Source organism: Ascaphus truei, chromosome 8 (assembly GCF_040206685.1).
Source record: "Ascaphus truei isolate aAscTru1 chromosome 8, aAscTru1.hap1, whole genome shotgun sequence".
Classification (NCBI taxonomy): domain Eukaryota; kingdom Metazoa; phylum Chordata; class Amphibia; order Anura; family Ascaphidae; genus Ascaphus; species Ascaphus truei.
The window spans coordinates 72,999,360-73,012,788 of NC_134490.1; the positions used below are offsets into that span (position 1 = coordinate 72,999,360).

Genomic DNA, 13,429 nt, shown 5'->3' on the forward strand with positions numbered 1-13,429 from the left:
GTCACTGTGTGTGTGTCACTCTCTGTGTGTCCCTCCTGCAGGTGTGCAGAGTGTGGCTGTGTATGTCACTGTGTGTATGTCACTGTGTGTATGTCACTGTGTGTGTGTCACTCTGTGTGTCCTTCCTGCAGGTGTGCAGAGTGTGGCTGTGTATGTCACTGTGTGTATGTCACTGTGTGTATGTCACTGTGTGTGTGTCACTCTCTGTGTGTCCCTCCTGCAGGTGTGCAGAGTGTGGCTGTGTGTGTCACTGTGTGTATGTCACTGTGTGTATGTCACTGTGTGTGTGTCACTGTGTGTGTGTCCCTCCTGCAGGTGTGCAGAGTGTGGCTGTGTATGTCACTGTGTGTGTGTCACTGTGTGTGTGTCACACTCTGTGTGTCCCTCCTGCAGGTGTGCAGAGTGTGGCTGTGTATGTCACTGTGTGTATGTCACTGTGTGTATGTCACTGTGTGTGTCACTGTGTGTGTGTCACTGTGTGTGTCACTGTGTGTGTCACTCTCTGTGTGTCCCTCCTGCAGGTGTGCAGAGTGTGGCTGTGTGTGTCACTGTGTGTGTGTCACTGTGTGTGTGTCCCTCCTGCAGGTGTGCAGAGTGTGGCTGTGTATGTCACTGTGTGTGTGTCACTCTCTGTGTGTCCCTCCTGCAGGTGTGCAGAGTGTGGCTGTGTATGTCACTGTGTGTATGTCACTGTGTGTGTGTCACTGTGTGTATGTCACTGTGTGTGTGTCACTGTGTGTATGTCACTGTGTGTGTGTCACTGTGTGTGTGTCACTGTGTGTGTATGTCACTGTGTGTATGTCACACTCTGTGTGTCCCTCCTGCAGGTGTGCAGAGTGTGGCTGTGTATGTCACTGTGTGTATGTCACTGTGTGTGTGTCACACTCTGTGTGTCCCTCCTGCAGGTGTGCAGAGTGTGGCTGTGTATGTCACTGTGTGTGTGTCACACTCTGTGTGTCCCTCCTGCAGGTGTGCAGAGTGTGGCTGTGTATGTCACTGTGTGTGTGTCACTCTCTGTGTGTCCCTCCTGCAGGTGTGCAGAGTGTGGCTGTGTGTGTCACTGTGTGTGTGTCACTCTCTGTGTGTCCCTCCTGCAGGTGTGCAGAGTGTGGCTGTGTATGTCACTGTGTGTATGTCACTGTGTGTATGTCACTGTGTGTGTCACTGTGTGTATGTCACTGTGTGTGTGTCACTCTCTGTGTGTCCCTCCTGCAGGTGTGCAGAGTGTGGCTGTGTATGTCACTGTGTGTATGTCACTGTGTGTGTCACTGTGTGTATGTCACACTCTGTGTGTCCCTCCTGCAGGTGTGCAGAGTGTGGCTGTGTATGTCACTGTGTGTATGTCACTGTGTGTGTCACTGTGTGTATGTCACACTCTGTGTGTCCCTCCTGCAGGTGTGCAGAGTGTGGCTGTGTATGTCACTGTGTGTGTGTCACTGTGTGTGTGTCACTGTGTGTGTGTCACTCTCTGTGTGTCCCTCCTGCAGGTGTGCAGAGTGTGGCTGTGTATGTCACTGTGTGTATGTCACTGTGTGTATGTCACTGTGTGTGTGTCACTCTCTGTGTGTCACTGTGTGTGTGTCCCTCCTGCAGGTGTGCAGAGTGTGGCTGTGTATGTCACTGTGTGTGTGTCACTCTCTGTGTGTCCCTCCTGCAGGTGTGCAGAGTGTGGCTGTGTATGTCACTGTGTGTATGTCACTGTGTGTGTGTCACTGTGTGTATGTCACTGTGTGTGTGTCACTGTGTGTGTGTCACTGTGTGTATGTCACTGTGTGTGTGTCACTGTGTGTGTGTCACTCTCTGTGTGTCCCTCCTGCAGGTGTGCAGAGTGTGGCTGTGTGTGTCACTGTGTGTGTGTCACTGTGTGTGTGTCACTGTGTGTGTGTCACTGTGTGTGTGTCCCTCCTGCAGGTGTGCAGAGTGTGGCTGTGTATGTCACTGTGTGTATGTCACTGTGTGTATGTCACTGTGTGTGTGTCACTCTCTGTGTGTCCCTCCTGCAGGTGTGCAGAGTGTGGCTGTGTATGTCACTGTGTGTATGTCACTGTGTGTGTGTCACTCTCTGTGTGTCCCTCCTGCAGGTGTGCAGAGTGTGGCTGTGTATGTCACTGTGTGTGTGTCACTCTCTGTGTGTCCCTCCTGCAGGTGTGCAGAGTGTGGCTGTGTGTGTCACTGTGTGTATGTCACTGTGTGTATGTCACTGTGTGTGTCACTGTGTGTATGTCACTGTGTGTGTGTCACTCTCTGTGTGTCCCTCCTGCAGGTGTGCAGAGTGTGGCTGTGTGTGTCACTGTGTGTGTGTCACTGTGTGTGTGTCACTGTGTGTGTGTCACTGTGTGTGTGTCCCTCCTGCAGGTGTGCAGAGTGTGGCTGTGTATGTCACTGTGTGTATGTCACTGTGTGTGTGTCACTCTCTGTGTGTCCCTCCTGCAGGTGTGCAGAGTGTGGCTGTGTGTGTCACTGTGTGTGTGTCACTGTGTGTATGTCACTGTGTGTATGTCACTGTGTGTGTGTCACTGTGTGTATGTCACACTCTGTGTGTCCCTCCTGCAGGTGTGCAGAGTGTGGCTGTGTATGTCACTGTGTGTGTGTCACTGTGTGTATGTCACTGTGTGTGTGTCACTGTGTGTGTGTCCCTCCTGCAGGTGTGCAGAGTGTGGCTGTGTATGTCACTGTGTGTGTGTCACTGTGTGTGTGTCACACTCTGTGTGTCCCTCCTGCAGGTGTGCAGAGTGTGGCTGTGTATGTCACTGTGTGTATGTCACTGTGTGTATGTCACTGTGTGTATGTCACTGTGTGTGTGTCACTCTCTGTGTGTCCCTCCTGCAGGTGTGCAGAGTGTGGCTGTGTATGTCACTGTGTGTATGTCACTGTGTGTATGTCACTGTGTGTGTGTCACTGTGTGTATGTCACTGTGTGTATGTCACTGTGTGTGTGTCACTCTCTGTGTGTCCCTCCTGCAGGTGTGCAGAGTGTGGCTGTGTATGTCACTGTGTGTGTGTCACTCTCTGTGTGTCCCTCCTGCAGGTGTGCAGAGTGTGGCTGTGTGTGTCCCTCCTGCAGGTGTGCAGAGTGTGGCTGTGTATGTCACTGTGTGTGTGTCACACTCTGTGTGTCCCTCCTGCAGGTGTGCAGAGTGTGGCTGTGTGTGTCACTGTGTGTGTGTCACTGTGTGTGTGTCCCTCCTGCAGGTGTGCAGAGTGTGGCTGTGTATGTCACTGTGTGTGTGTCACTGTGTGTGTGTCACTGTGTGTGTGTCACTGTGTGTGTGTCCCTCCTGCAGGTGTGCAGAGTGTGGCTGTGTATGTCACTGTGTGTATGTCACTGTGTGTGTCACTGTGTGTGTGTCACTGTGTGTATGTCACACTCTGTGTGTCCCTCCTGCAGGTGTGCAGAGTGTGGCTGTGTATGTCACTGTGTGTGTGTCACTGTGTGTGTGTCACTCTCTGTGTGTCCCTCCTGCAGGTGTGCAGAGTGTGGCTGTGTATGTCACTGTGTGTATGTCACTGTGTGTGTCACTGTGTGTGTGTCACTGTGTGTATGTCACACTCTGTGTGTCCCTCCTGCAGGTGTGCAGAGTGTGGCTGTGTATGTCACTGTGTGTGTGTCACTGTGTGTGTGTCACTCTCTGTGTGTCCCTCCTGCAGGTGTGCAGAGTGTGGCTGTGTATGTCACTGTGTGTATGTCACTGTGTGTATGTCACTGTGTGTGTGTCACACTCTGTGTGTCCCTCCTGCAGGTGTGCAGAGTGTGGCTGTGTATGTCACTGTGTGTATGTCACTGTGTGTATGTCACTGTGTGTGTGTCACTCTCTGTGTGTCCCTCCTGCAGGTGTGCAGAGTGTGGCTGTGTGTGTCACTGTGTGTATGTCACTGTGTGTATGTCACTGTGTGTGTGTCACTGTGTGTGTGTCCCTCCTGCAGGTGTGCAGAGTGTGGCTGTGTATGTCACTGTGTGTGTGTCACTGTGTGTGTGTCACACTCTGTGTGTCCCTCCTGCAGGTGTGCAGAGTGTGGCTGTGTATGTCACTGTGTGTATGTCACTGTGTGTATGTCACTGTGTGTGTCACTGTGTGTGTGTCACTGTGTGTGTCACTGTGTGTGTCACTCTCTGTGTGTCCCTCCTGCAGGTGTGCAGAGTGTGGCTGTGTGTGTCACTGTGTGTGTGTCACTGTGTGTGTGTCCCTCCTGCAGGTGTGCAGAGTGTGGCTGTGTATGTCACTGTGTGTGTGTCACTCTCTGTGTGTCCCTCCTGCAGGTGTGCAGAGTGTGGCTGTGTGTATGTCACTGTGTGTATGTCACTGTGTGTATGTCACTGTGTGTGTGTCACACTCTGTGTGTCCCTCCTGCAGGTGTGCAGAGTGTGGCTGTGTATGTCACTGTGTGTGTGTCACTCTCTGTGTGTCCCTCCTGCAGGTGTGCAGAGTGTGGCTGTGTGTGTCACTGTGTGTATGTCACTCTCTGTGTGTCCCTCCTGCAGGTGTGCAGAGTGTGGCTGTGTGTATGTCACTGTGTGTATGTCACTGTGTGTGTGTCACTGTGTGTGTGTCACTCTCTGTGTGTCCCTCCTGCAGGTGTGCAGAGTGTGGCTGTGTATGTCACTGTGTGTGTGTCACTCTCTGTGTGTCCCTCCTGCAGGTGTGCAGAGTGTGGCTGTGTGTATGTCACTGTGTGTATGTCACTGTGTGTGTGTCACTGTGTGTGTGTCACACTCTGTGTGTCCCTCCTGCAGGTGTGCAGAGTGTGGCTGTGTATGTCACTGTGTGTGTGTCACTCTCTGTGTGTCCCTCCTGCAGGTGTGCAGAGTGTGGCTGTGTGTATGTCACTGTGTGTATGTCACTGTGTGTGTGTCACTGTGTGTGTGTCACTCTCTGTGTGTCCCTCCTGCAGGTGTGCAGAGTGTGGCTGTGTATGTCACTGTGTGTATGTCACTGTGTGTGTGTCACTGTGTGTGTGTCCCTCCTGCAGGTGTGCAGAGTGTGGCTGTGTATGTCACTGTGTGTGTGTCACTGTGTGTGTGTCACACTCTGTGTGTCCCTCCTGCAGGTGTGCAGAGTGTGGCTGTGTATGTCACTGTGTGTATGTCACTGTGTGTATGTCACTGTGTGTGTCACTGTGTGTGTGTCACTGTGTGTGTCACTGTGTGTGTCACTCTCTGTGTGTCCCTCCTGCAGGTGTGCAGAGTGTGGCTGTGTGTGTCACTGTGTGTGTGTCACTGTGTGTGTGTCCCTCCTGCAGGTGTGCAGAGTGTGGCTGTGTATGTCACTGTGTGTGTGTCACTCTCTGTGTGTCCCTCCTGCAGGTGTGCAGAGTGTGGCTGTGTGTATGTCACTGTGTGTATGTCACTGTGTGTATGTCACTGTGTGTGTGTCACACTCTGTGTGTCCCTCCTGCAGGTGTGCAGAGTGTGGCTGTGTATGTCACTGTGTGTGTGTCACTCTCTGTGTGTCCCTCCTGCAGGTGTGCAGAGTGTGGCTGTGTGTGTCACTGTGTGTATGTCACTCTCTGTGTGTCCCTCCTGCAGGTGTGCAGAGTGTGGCTGTGTGTATGTCACTGTGTGTATGTCACTGTGTGTGTGTCACTGTGTGTGTGTCACTCTCTGTGTGTCCCTCCTGCAGGTGTGCAGAGTGTGGCTGTGTATGTCACTGTGTGTGTGTCACTCTCTGTGTGTCCCTCCTGCAGGTGTGCAGAGTGTGGCTGTGTGTATGTCACTGTGTGTAGGTCACTGTGTGTGTGTCACTGTGTGTGTGTCACACTCTGTGTGTCCCTCCTGCAGGTGTGCAGAGTGTGGCTGTGTATGTCACTGTGTGTGTGTCACTCTCTGTGTGTCCCTCCTGCAGGTGTGCAGAGTGTGGCTGTGTGTATGTCACTGTGTGTATGTCACTGTGTGTGTGTCACTGTGTGTGTGTCACTCTCTGTGTGTCCCTCCTGCAGGTGTGCAGAGTGTGGCTGTGTATGTCACTGTGTGTGTGTCACTGTGTGTGTGTCACTGTGTGTGTGTCCCTCCTGCAGGTGTGCAGAGTGTGGCTGTGTATGTCACTGTGTGTGTGTCACTCTCTGTGTGTCCCTCCTGCAGGTGTGCAGAGTGTGGCTGTGTATGTCACTGTGTGTGTGTCACTGTGTGTGTGTCACTGTGTGTGTGTCCCTCCTGCAGGTGTGCAGAGTGTGGCTGTGTATGTCACTGTGTGTATGTCACTGTGTGTGTGTCACTCTCTGTGTGTCCCTCCTGCAGGTGTGCAGAGTGTGGCTGTGTGTGTCACTGTGTGTGTGTCACTGTGTGTATGTCACTGTGTGTATGTCACTGTGTGTGTGTCACTGTGTGTATGTCACACTCTGTGTGTCCCTCCTGCAGGTGTGCAGAGTGTGGCTGTGTATGTCACTGTGTGTGTGTCACTGTGTGTATGTCACTGTGTGTGTGTCACTGTGTGTGTGTCCCTCCTGCAGGTGTGCAGAGTGTGGCTGTGTATGTCACTGTGTGTGTGTCACTGTGTGTGTGTCACACTCTGTGTGTCCCTCCTGCAGGTGTGCAGAGTGTGGCTGTGTATGTCACTGTGTGTATGTCACTGTGTGTATGTCACTGTGTGTATGTCACTGTGTGTGTGTCACTCTCTGTGTGTCCCTCCTGCAGGTGTGCAGAGTGTGGCTGTGTATGTCACTGTGTGTATGTCACTGTGTGTGTCACTGTGTGTGTGTCACTGTGTGTATGTCACTGTGTGTATGTCACTGTGTGTGTGTCACTCTCTGTGTGTCCCTCCTGCAGGTGTGCAGAGTGTGGCTGTGTATGTCACTGTGTGTGTGTCACTCTCTGTGTGTCCCTCCTGCAGGTGTGCAGAGTGTGGCTGTGTGTGTCCCTCCTGCAGGTGTGCAGAGTGTGGCTGTGTATGTCACTGTGTGTGTGTCACACTCTGTGTGTCCCTCCTGCAGGTGTGCAGAGTGTGGCTGTGTGTGTCACTGTGTGTGTGTCACTGTGTGTGTGTCCCTCCTGCAGGTGTGCAGAGTGTGGCTGTGTATGTCACTGTGTGTGTGTCACTGTGTGTGTGTCACTGTGTGTGTGTCACTGTGTGTGTGTCCCTCCTGCAGGTGTGCAGAGTGTGGCTGTGTATGTCACTGTGTGTATGTCACTGTGTGTGTCACTGTGTGTGTGTCACTGTGTGTATGTCACACTCTGTGTGTCCCTCCTGCAGGTGTGCAGAGTGTGGCTGTGTATGTCACTGTGTGTGTGTCACTGTGTGTGTGTCACTCTCTGTGTGTCCCTCCTGCAGGTGTGCAGAGTGTGGCTGTGTATGTCACTGTGTGTATGTCACTGTGTGTGTCACTGTGTGTGTGTCACTGTGTGTATGTCACACTCTGTGTGTCCCTCCTGCAGGTGTGCAGAGTGTGGCTGTGTATGTCACTGTGTGTGTGTCACTGTGTGTGTGTCACTCTCTGTGTGTCCCTCCTGCAGGTGTGCAGAGTGTGGCTGTGTATGTCACTGTGTGTATGTCACTGTGTGTATGTCACTGTGTGTGTGTCACACTCTGTGTGTCCCTCCTGCAGGTGTGCAGAGTGTGGCTGTGTATGTCACTGTGTGTATGTCACTGTGTGTATGTCACTGTGTGTGTGTCACTCTCTGTGTGTCCCTCCTGCAGGTGTGCAGAGTGTGGCTGTGTGTGTCACTGTGTGTATGTCACTGTGTGTATGTCACTGTGTGTGTGTCACTGTGTGTGTGTCCCTCCTGCAGGTGTGCAGAGTGTGGCTGTGTATGTCACTGTGTGTGTGTCACTGTGTGTGTGTCACACTCTGTGTGTCCCTCCTGCAGGTGTGCAGAGTGTGGCTGTGTATGTCACTGTGTGTATGTCACTGTGTGTATGTCACTGTGTGTGTCACTGTGTGTGTGTCACTGTGTGTGTCACTGTGTGTGTCACTCTCTGTGTGTCCCTCCTGCAGGTGTGCAGAGTGTGGCTGTGTGTGTCACTGTGTGTGTGTCACTGTGTGTGTGTCCCTCCTGCAGGTGTGCAGAGTGTGGCTGTGTATGTCACTGTGTGTGTGTCACTCTCTGTGTGTCCCTCCTGCAGGTGTGCAGAGTGTGGCTGTGTGTATGTCACTGTGTGTATGTCACTGTGTGTATGTCACTGTGTGTGTGTCACACTCTGTGTGTCCCTCCTGCAGGTGTGCAGAGTGTGGCTGTGTATGTCACTGTGTGTGTGTCACTCTCTGTGTGTCCCTCCTGCAGGTGTGCAGAGTGTGGCTGTGTGTGTCACTGTGTGTATGTCACTCTCTGTGTGTCCCTCCTGCAGGTGTGCAGAGTGTGGCTGTGTGTATGTCACTGTGTGTATGTCACTGTGTGTGTGTCACTGTGTGTGTGTCACTCTCTGTGTGTCCCTCCTGCAGGTGTGCAGAGTGTGGCTGTGTATGTCACTGTGTGTGTGTCACTCTCTGTGTGTCCCTCCTGCAGGTGTGCAGAGTGTGGCTGTGTGTATGTCACTGTGTGTATGTCACTGTGTGTGTGTCACTGTGTGTGTGTCACACTCTGTGTGTCCCTCCTGCAGGTGTGCAGAGTGTGGCTGTGTATGTCACTGTGTGTGTGTCACTCTCTGTGTGTCCCTCCTGCAGGTGTGCAGAGTGTGGCTGTGTGTATGTCACTGTGTGTATGTCACTGTGTGTGTGTCACTGTGTGTGTGTCACTCTCTGTGTGTCCCTCCTGCAGGTGTGCAGAGTGTGGCTGTGTATGTCACTGTGTGTATGTCACTGTGTGTGTGTCACTGTGTGTGTGTCCCTCCTGCAGGTGTGCAGAGTGTGGCTGTGTATGTCACTGTGTGTGTGTCACTGTGTGTGTGTCACACTCTGTGTGTCCCTCCTGCAGGTGTGCAGAGTGTGGCTGTGTATGTCACTGTGTGTATGTCACTGTGTGTATGTCACTGTGTGTGTCACTGTGTGTGTGTCACTGTGTGTGTCACTGTGTGTGTCACTCTCTGTGTGTCCCTCCTGCAGGTGTGCAGAGTGTGGCTGTGTGTGTCACTGTGTGTGTGTCACTGTGTGTGTGTCCCTCCTGCAGGTGTGCAGAGTGTGGCTGTGTGTATGTCACTGTGTGTATGTCACTGTGTGTATGTCACTGTGTGTGTGTCACACTCTGTGTGTCCCTCCTGCAGGTGTGCAGAGTGTGGCTGTGTATGTCACTGTGTGTGTGTCACTCTCTGTGTGTCCCTCCTGCAGGTGTGCAGAGTGTGGCTGTGTGTGTCACTGTGTGTATGTCACTCTCTGTGTGTCCCTCCTGCAGGTGTGCAGAGTGTGGCTGTGTGTATGTCACTGTGTGTATGTCACTGTGTGTGTGTCACTGTGTGTGTGTCACTCTCTGTGTGTCCCTCCTGCAGGTGTGCAGAGTGTGGCTGTGTATGTCACTGTGTGTGTGTCACTCTCTGTGTGTCCCTCCTGCAGGTGTGCAGAGTGTGGCTGTGTGTATGTCACTGTGTGTATGTCACTGTGTGTGTGTCACACTCTGTGTGTCCCTCCTGCAGGTGTGCAGAGTGTGGCTGTGTATGTCACTGTGTGTGTGTCACTCTCTGTGTGTCCCTCCTGCAGGTGTGCAGAGTGTGGCTGTGTGTATGTCACTGTGTGTATGTCACTGTGTGTGTGTCACTGTGTGTGTGTCACTCTCTGTGTGTCCCTCCTGCAGGTGTGCAGAGTGTGGCTGTGTATGTCACTGTGTGTGTGTCACTGTGTGTGTGTCACTGTGTGTGTGTCCCTCCTGCAGGTGTGCAGAGTGTGGCTGTGTGTGTCACTGTGTGTGTGTCACTCTCTGTGTGTCCCTCCTGCAGGTGTGCAGAGTGTGGCTGTGTGTGTCACTGTGTGTATGTCACTGTGTGTGTGTCACTGTGTGTGTGTCACTCTCTGTGTGTCCCTCCTGCAGGTGTGCAGAGTGTGGCTGTGTATGTCACTGTGTGTGTGTCACTGTGTGTGTGTCACTGTGTGTGTGTCCCTCCTGCAGGTGTGCAGAGTGTGGCTGTGTGTGTCACTGTGTGTGTGTCACTCTCTGTGTGTCCCTCCTGCAGGTGTGCAGAGTGTGGCTGTGTGTGTCACTGTGTGTGTGTCACTGTGTGTGTGTCACTGTGTGTGTGTCACTGTGTGTGTGTCACTGTGTGTGTGTCCCTCCTGCAGGTGTGCAGAGTGTGGCTGTGTGTGTGTCACTGTGTGTGTGTCACTCTCTGTGTGTCCCTCCTGCAGGTGTGCAGAGTGTGGCTGTGTGTGTCACTGTGTGTATGTCACTGTGTGTGTGTCACTGTGTGTGTGTCACTCTCTGTGTGTCCCTCCTGCAGGTGTGCAGAGTGTGGCTGTGTGTGTCACTGTGTGTGTGTCACTCTCTGTGTGTCCCTCCTGCAGGTGTGCAGAGTGTGGCTCTGTATGAGGACATCCTACGCAGTTTGTGTTACCGGACAGGGGGCAGCGCAGTGTTATACGCCCGCAAATTCCACATGTCCTGCAGCGAGATGAACGGGAGGTATATAAGCAATCAGCTATATACTGAGGTACGTGTGTGTATATAGCTGCATACTGAGGTATTTCTGCGTACTTACCTGTATCCTAAAGTACGTGTGAGTGTATACCTGCATAGTATGCAGTGCGAACTTAGGTACGAATGCACATATACCTGCATACTGGGGTACGTGTGTGTATATACCTGCATACTGAGGTACGTGTGTGTATATACCTGCATACTGAGGTACGTGTGTGTATATACCTGCATACTGAGGTACGTGTGTGTATATACCTGCATACTGAGGTACGTGTGTGTATATACCTGCATACTGAGGTACGTGTGTGTATATACCTGCATACTGAGGTACGTGTGTGTATATACCTGCATACTGAGGTACGTGTGTGTATATACCTGCATACTGAGGTACGTGTGTGTATATACCTGCATACTGAGGTACGTGTGTGTATATACCTGCATACTGAGGTACGTGTGTGTATATACCTGCATACTGAGGTACGTGTGTGAGTATACCTGCATACTGAGGTACGTGTGTGTATATACCTGCATACTGAGGTACGTGTGTGTATATACCTGCATACTGAGGTACGTGTGCGTATATAGCTGTATGCTAAGGTACGTGTGTGTATATACCTGCATACTGAGGTACGTGTGTGTATATACCTGCATACTGAGGTACGTGTGTGTATATAGCTGTATGCTAAGGTACGTGTGTGAGTATACCTGCATACTGAGGTACGTGTGTGTATATAGCTGTATGCTAAGGTACGTGTGTGTATATACCTGCATACTGAGGTACGTGTGTGTATATAGCTGTATGCTAAGGTACGTGTGTGAGTATACCTGCATACTGAGGTACGTGTGTGTATATAGCTGCATGCTAAGGTACGTGTGTGAGTATACCTGCATACTGAGGTACGTGTGTGTATATACCTGCATACTGAGGTACGTGTGTGTATATAGCTGTATGCTAAGGTACGTGTGTGTATATACCTGCATACTGAGGTACGTGTGTGTATATACCTGCATACTGAGGTACGTGTGTGTATATACCTGCATACTGAGGTACGTGTGTGTATATACCTGCATACTGAGGTACGTGTGTGTATATACCTGCATACTGAGGTACGTGTGTGAGTATACCTGCATACTGAGGTACGTGTGTGTGTATACCTGCATACTGAGGTACGTGTGTGTATATACCTGCATACTGAGGTACGTGTGTGTATATACCTGCATACTGAGGTACGTGTGTGTATATACCTGCATACTGAGGTACGTGTGTGTATATACCTGCATACTGAGGTACGTGTGTGTATATACCTGCATACTGAGGTACGTGTGCGTATATAGCTGTATGCTAAGGTACGTGTGTGTATATAGCTGCATACTGAGGTACGTGTGTGTATATAGCTGTATGCTAAGGTACGTGTGTGTATATAGCTGTATGCTAAGGTACGTGTGTGTATATACCTGCATACTGAGGTACGTGTGTGTATATAGCTGTATGCTAAGGTACGTGTGTGTATATACCTGCATACTGAGGTACGTGTGCGTATATAGCTGTATGCTAAGGTACGTGTGTGTATATAGCTGTATGCTAAGGTACGTGTGTGTATATACCTGCATACTGAGGTACGTGTGTGTATATAGCTGTATGCTAAGGTACGTGTGTGTATATACCTGCATACTGAGGTACGTGTGCGTATATAGCTGTATGCTAAGGTACGTGTGTGTATATACCTGCATACTGAGGTACGTGTGTGTATATAGCTGTATGCTAAGGTACGTGTGTGAGTATACCTGCATACTGAGGTACGTGTGTGTATATACCTGCATACTGAGGTACGTGTGTGTATATAGCTGTATGCTAAGGTACGTGTGTGTATATACCTGCATACTGAGGTACGTGTGTGTATATAGCTGTATGCTAAGGTACGTGTGTGTATATAGCTGTATGCTAAGGTACGTGTGTGTATATACCTGCATACTGAGGTACGTGTGTGTATACAGCTGTATGCTAAGGTACGTGTGTGTATATACCTGCATACTGAGGTACGTGTGCGTATATAGCTGTATGCTAAGGTACGTGTGTGTATATACCTGCATACTGAGGTACGTGTGTGTATATAGCTGTATGCTAAGGTACGTGTGTGAGTATACCTGCATACTGAGGTACGTGTGTGTATATACCTGCATACTGAGGTACGTGTGTGTATATACCTGCATACTGAGGTACGTGTGTGTATATACCTGCATACTGAGGTACGTGTGTGAGTATACCTGCATACTGAGGTACGTGTGTGAGTATACCTGCATACTGAGGTACGTGTGCGTATATAGCTGTATGCTAAGGTACGTGTGTGAGTATACCTGCATACTGAGGTACGTGTGTGTATATACCTGCATACTGAGGTACGTGTGTGTATATACCTGCATACTGAGGTACGTGTGTGAGTATACCTGCATACTGAGGTACGTGTGTGAGTATACCTGCATACTGAGGTTCGTGTGCGTATATAGCTGTATGCTAAGGTACGTGTGTGAGTATACCTGCATACTGAGGTACGTGTGTGTATATACCTGCATACTGAGGTACGTGTGTGTATATAGCTGTATGCTAAGGTACGTGTGTGAGTATACCTGCATACTGAGGTACGTGTGTGTATATAGCTGCATACTGAGGTACGTGTGTGTATATACCTGCATACTGAGGTACGTGTGTGAGTATACCTGCATACTGAGGTACGTGTGTGTATATACCTGCATACTGAGGTACGTGTGTGTATATAGCTGTATGCTAAGGTACGTGTGTGAGTATACCTGCATACTGAGGTACGTGTGTGAGTATACCTGCATACTGAGGTACGTGTGTGTATATACCTGCATACTGAAGTACGTGTGTGAGTATACCTGCATACTGAGGTACGTGTGTGAGTATACCTGCATACTGAGGTAC

The 13,429-nt window shown here is 50.7% G+C and overlaps 1 protein-coding gene across 1 annotated transcript in view; it reads left to right on the forward strand.

The window, feature by feature from the left end:
- CLSTN3 (calsyntenin 3) overlaps positions 1-13,429 on the forward strand; it is a 110,993-nt gene that overhangs the window by 86,888 nt on the left and 10,676 nt on the right. Inside the window, exon 12 of the mRNA XM_075613056.1 lies at positions 10,356-10,501. Coding sequence (XP_075469171.1) covers positions 10,356-10,501 — 146 coding nt within the window. The remainder of the gene's footprint in view (positions 1-10,355; positions 10,502-13,429) is intronic.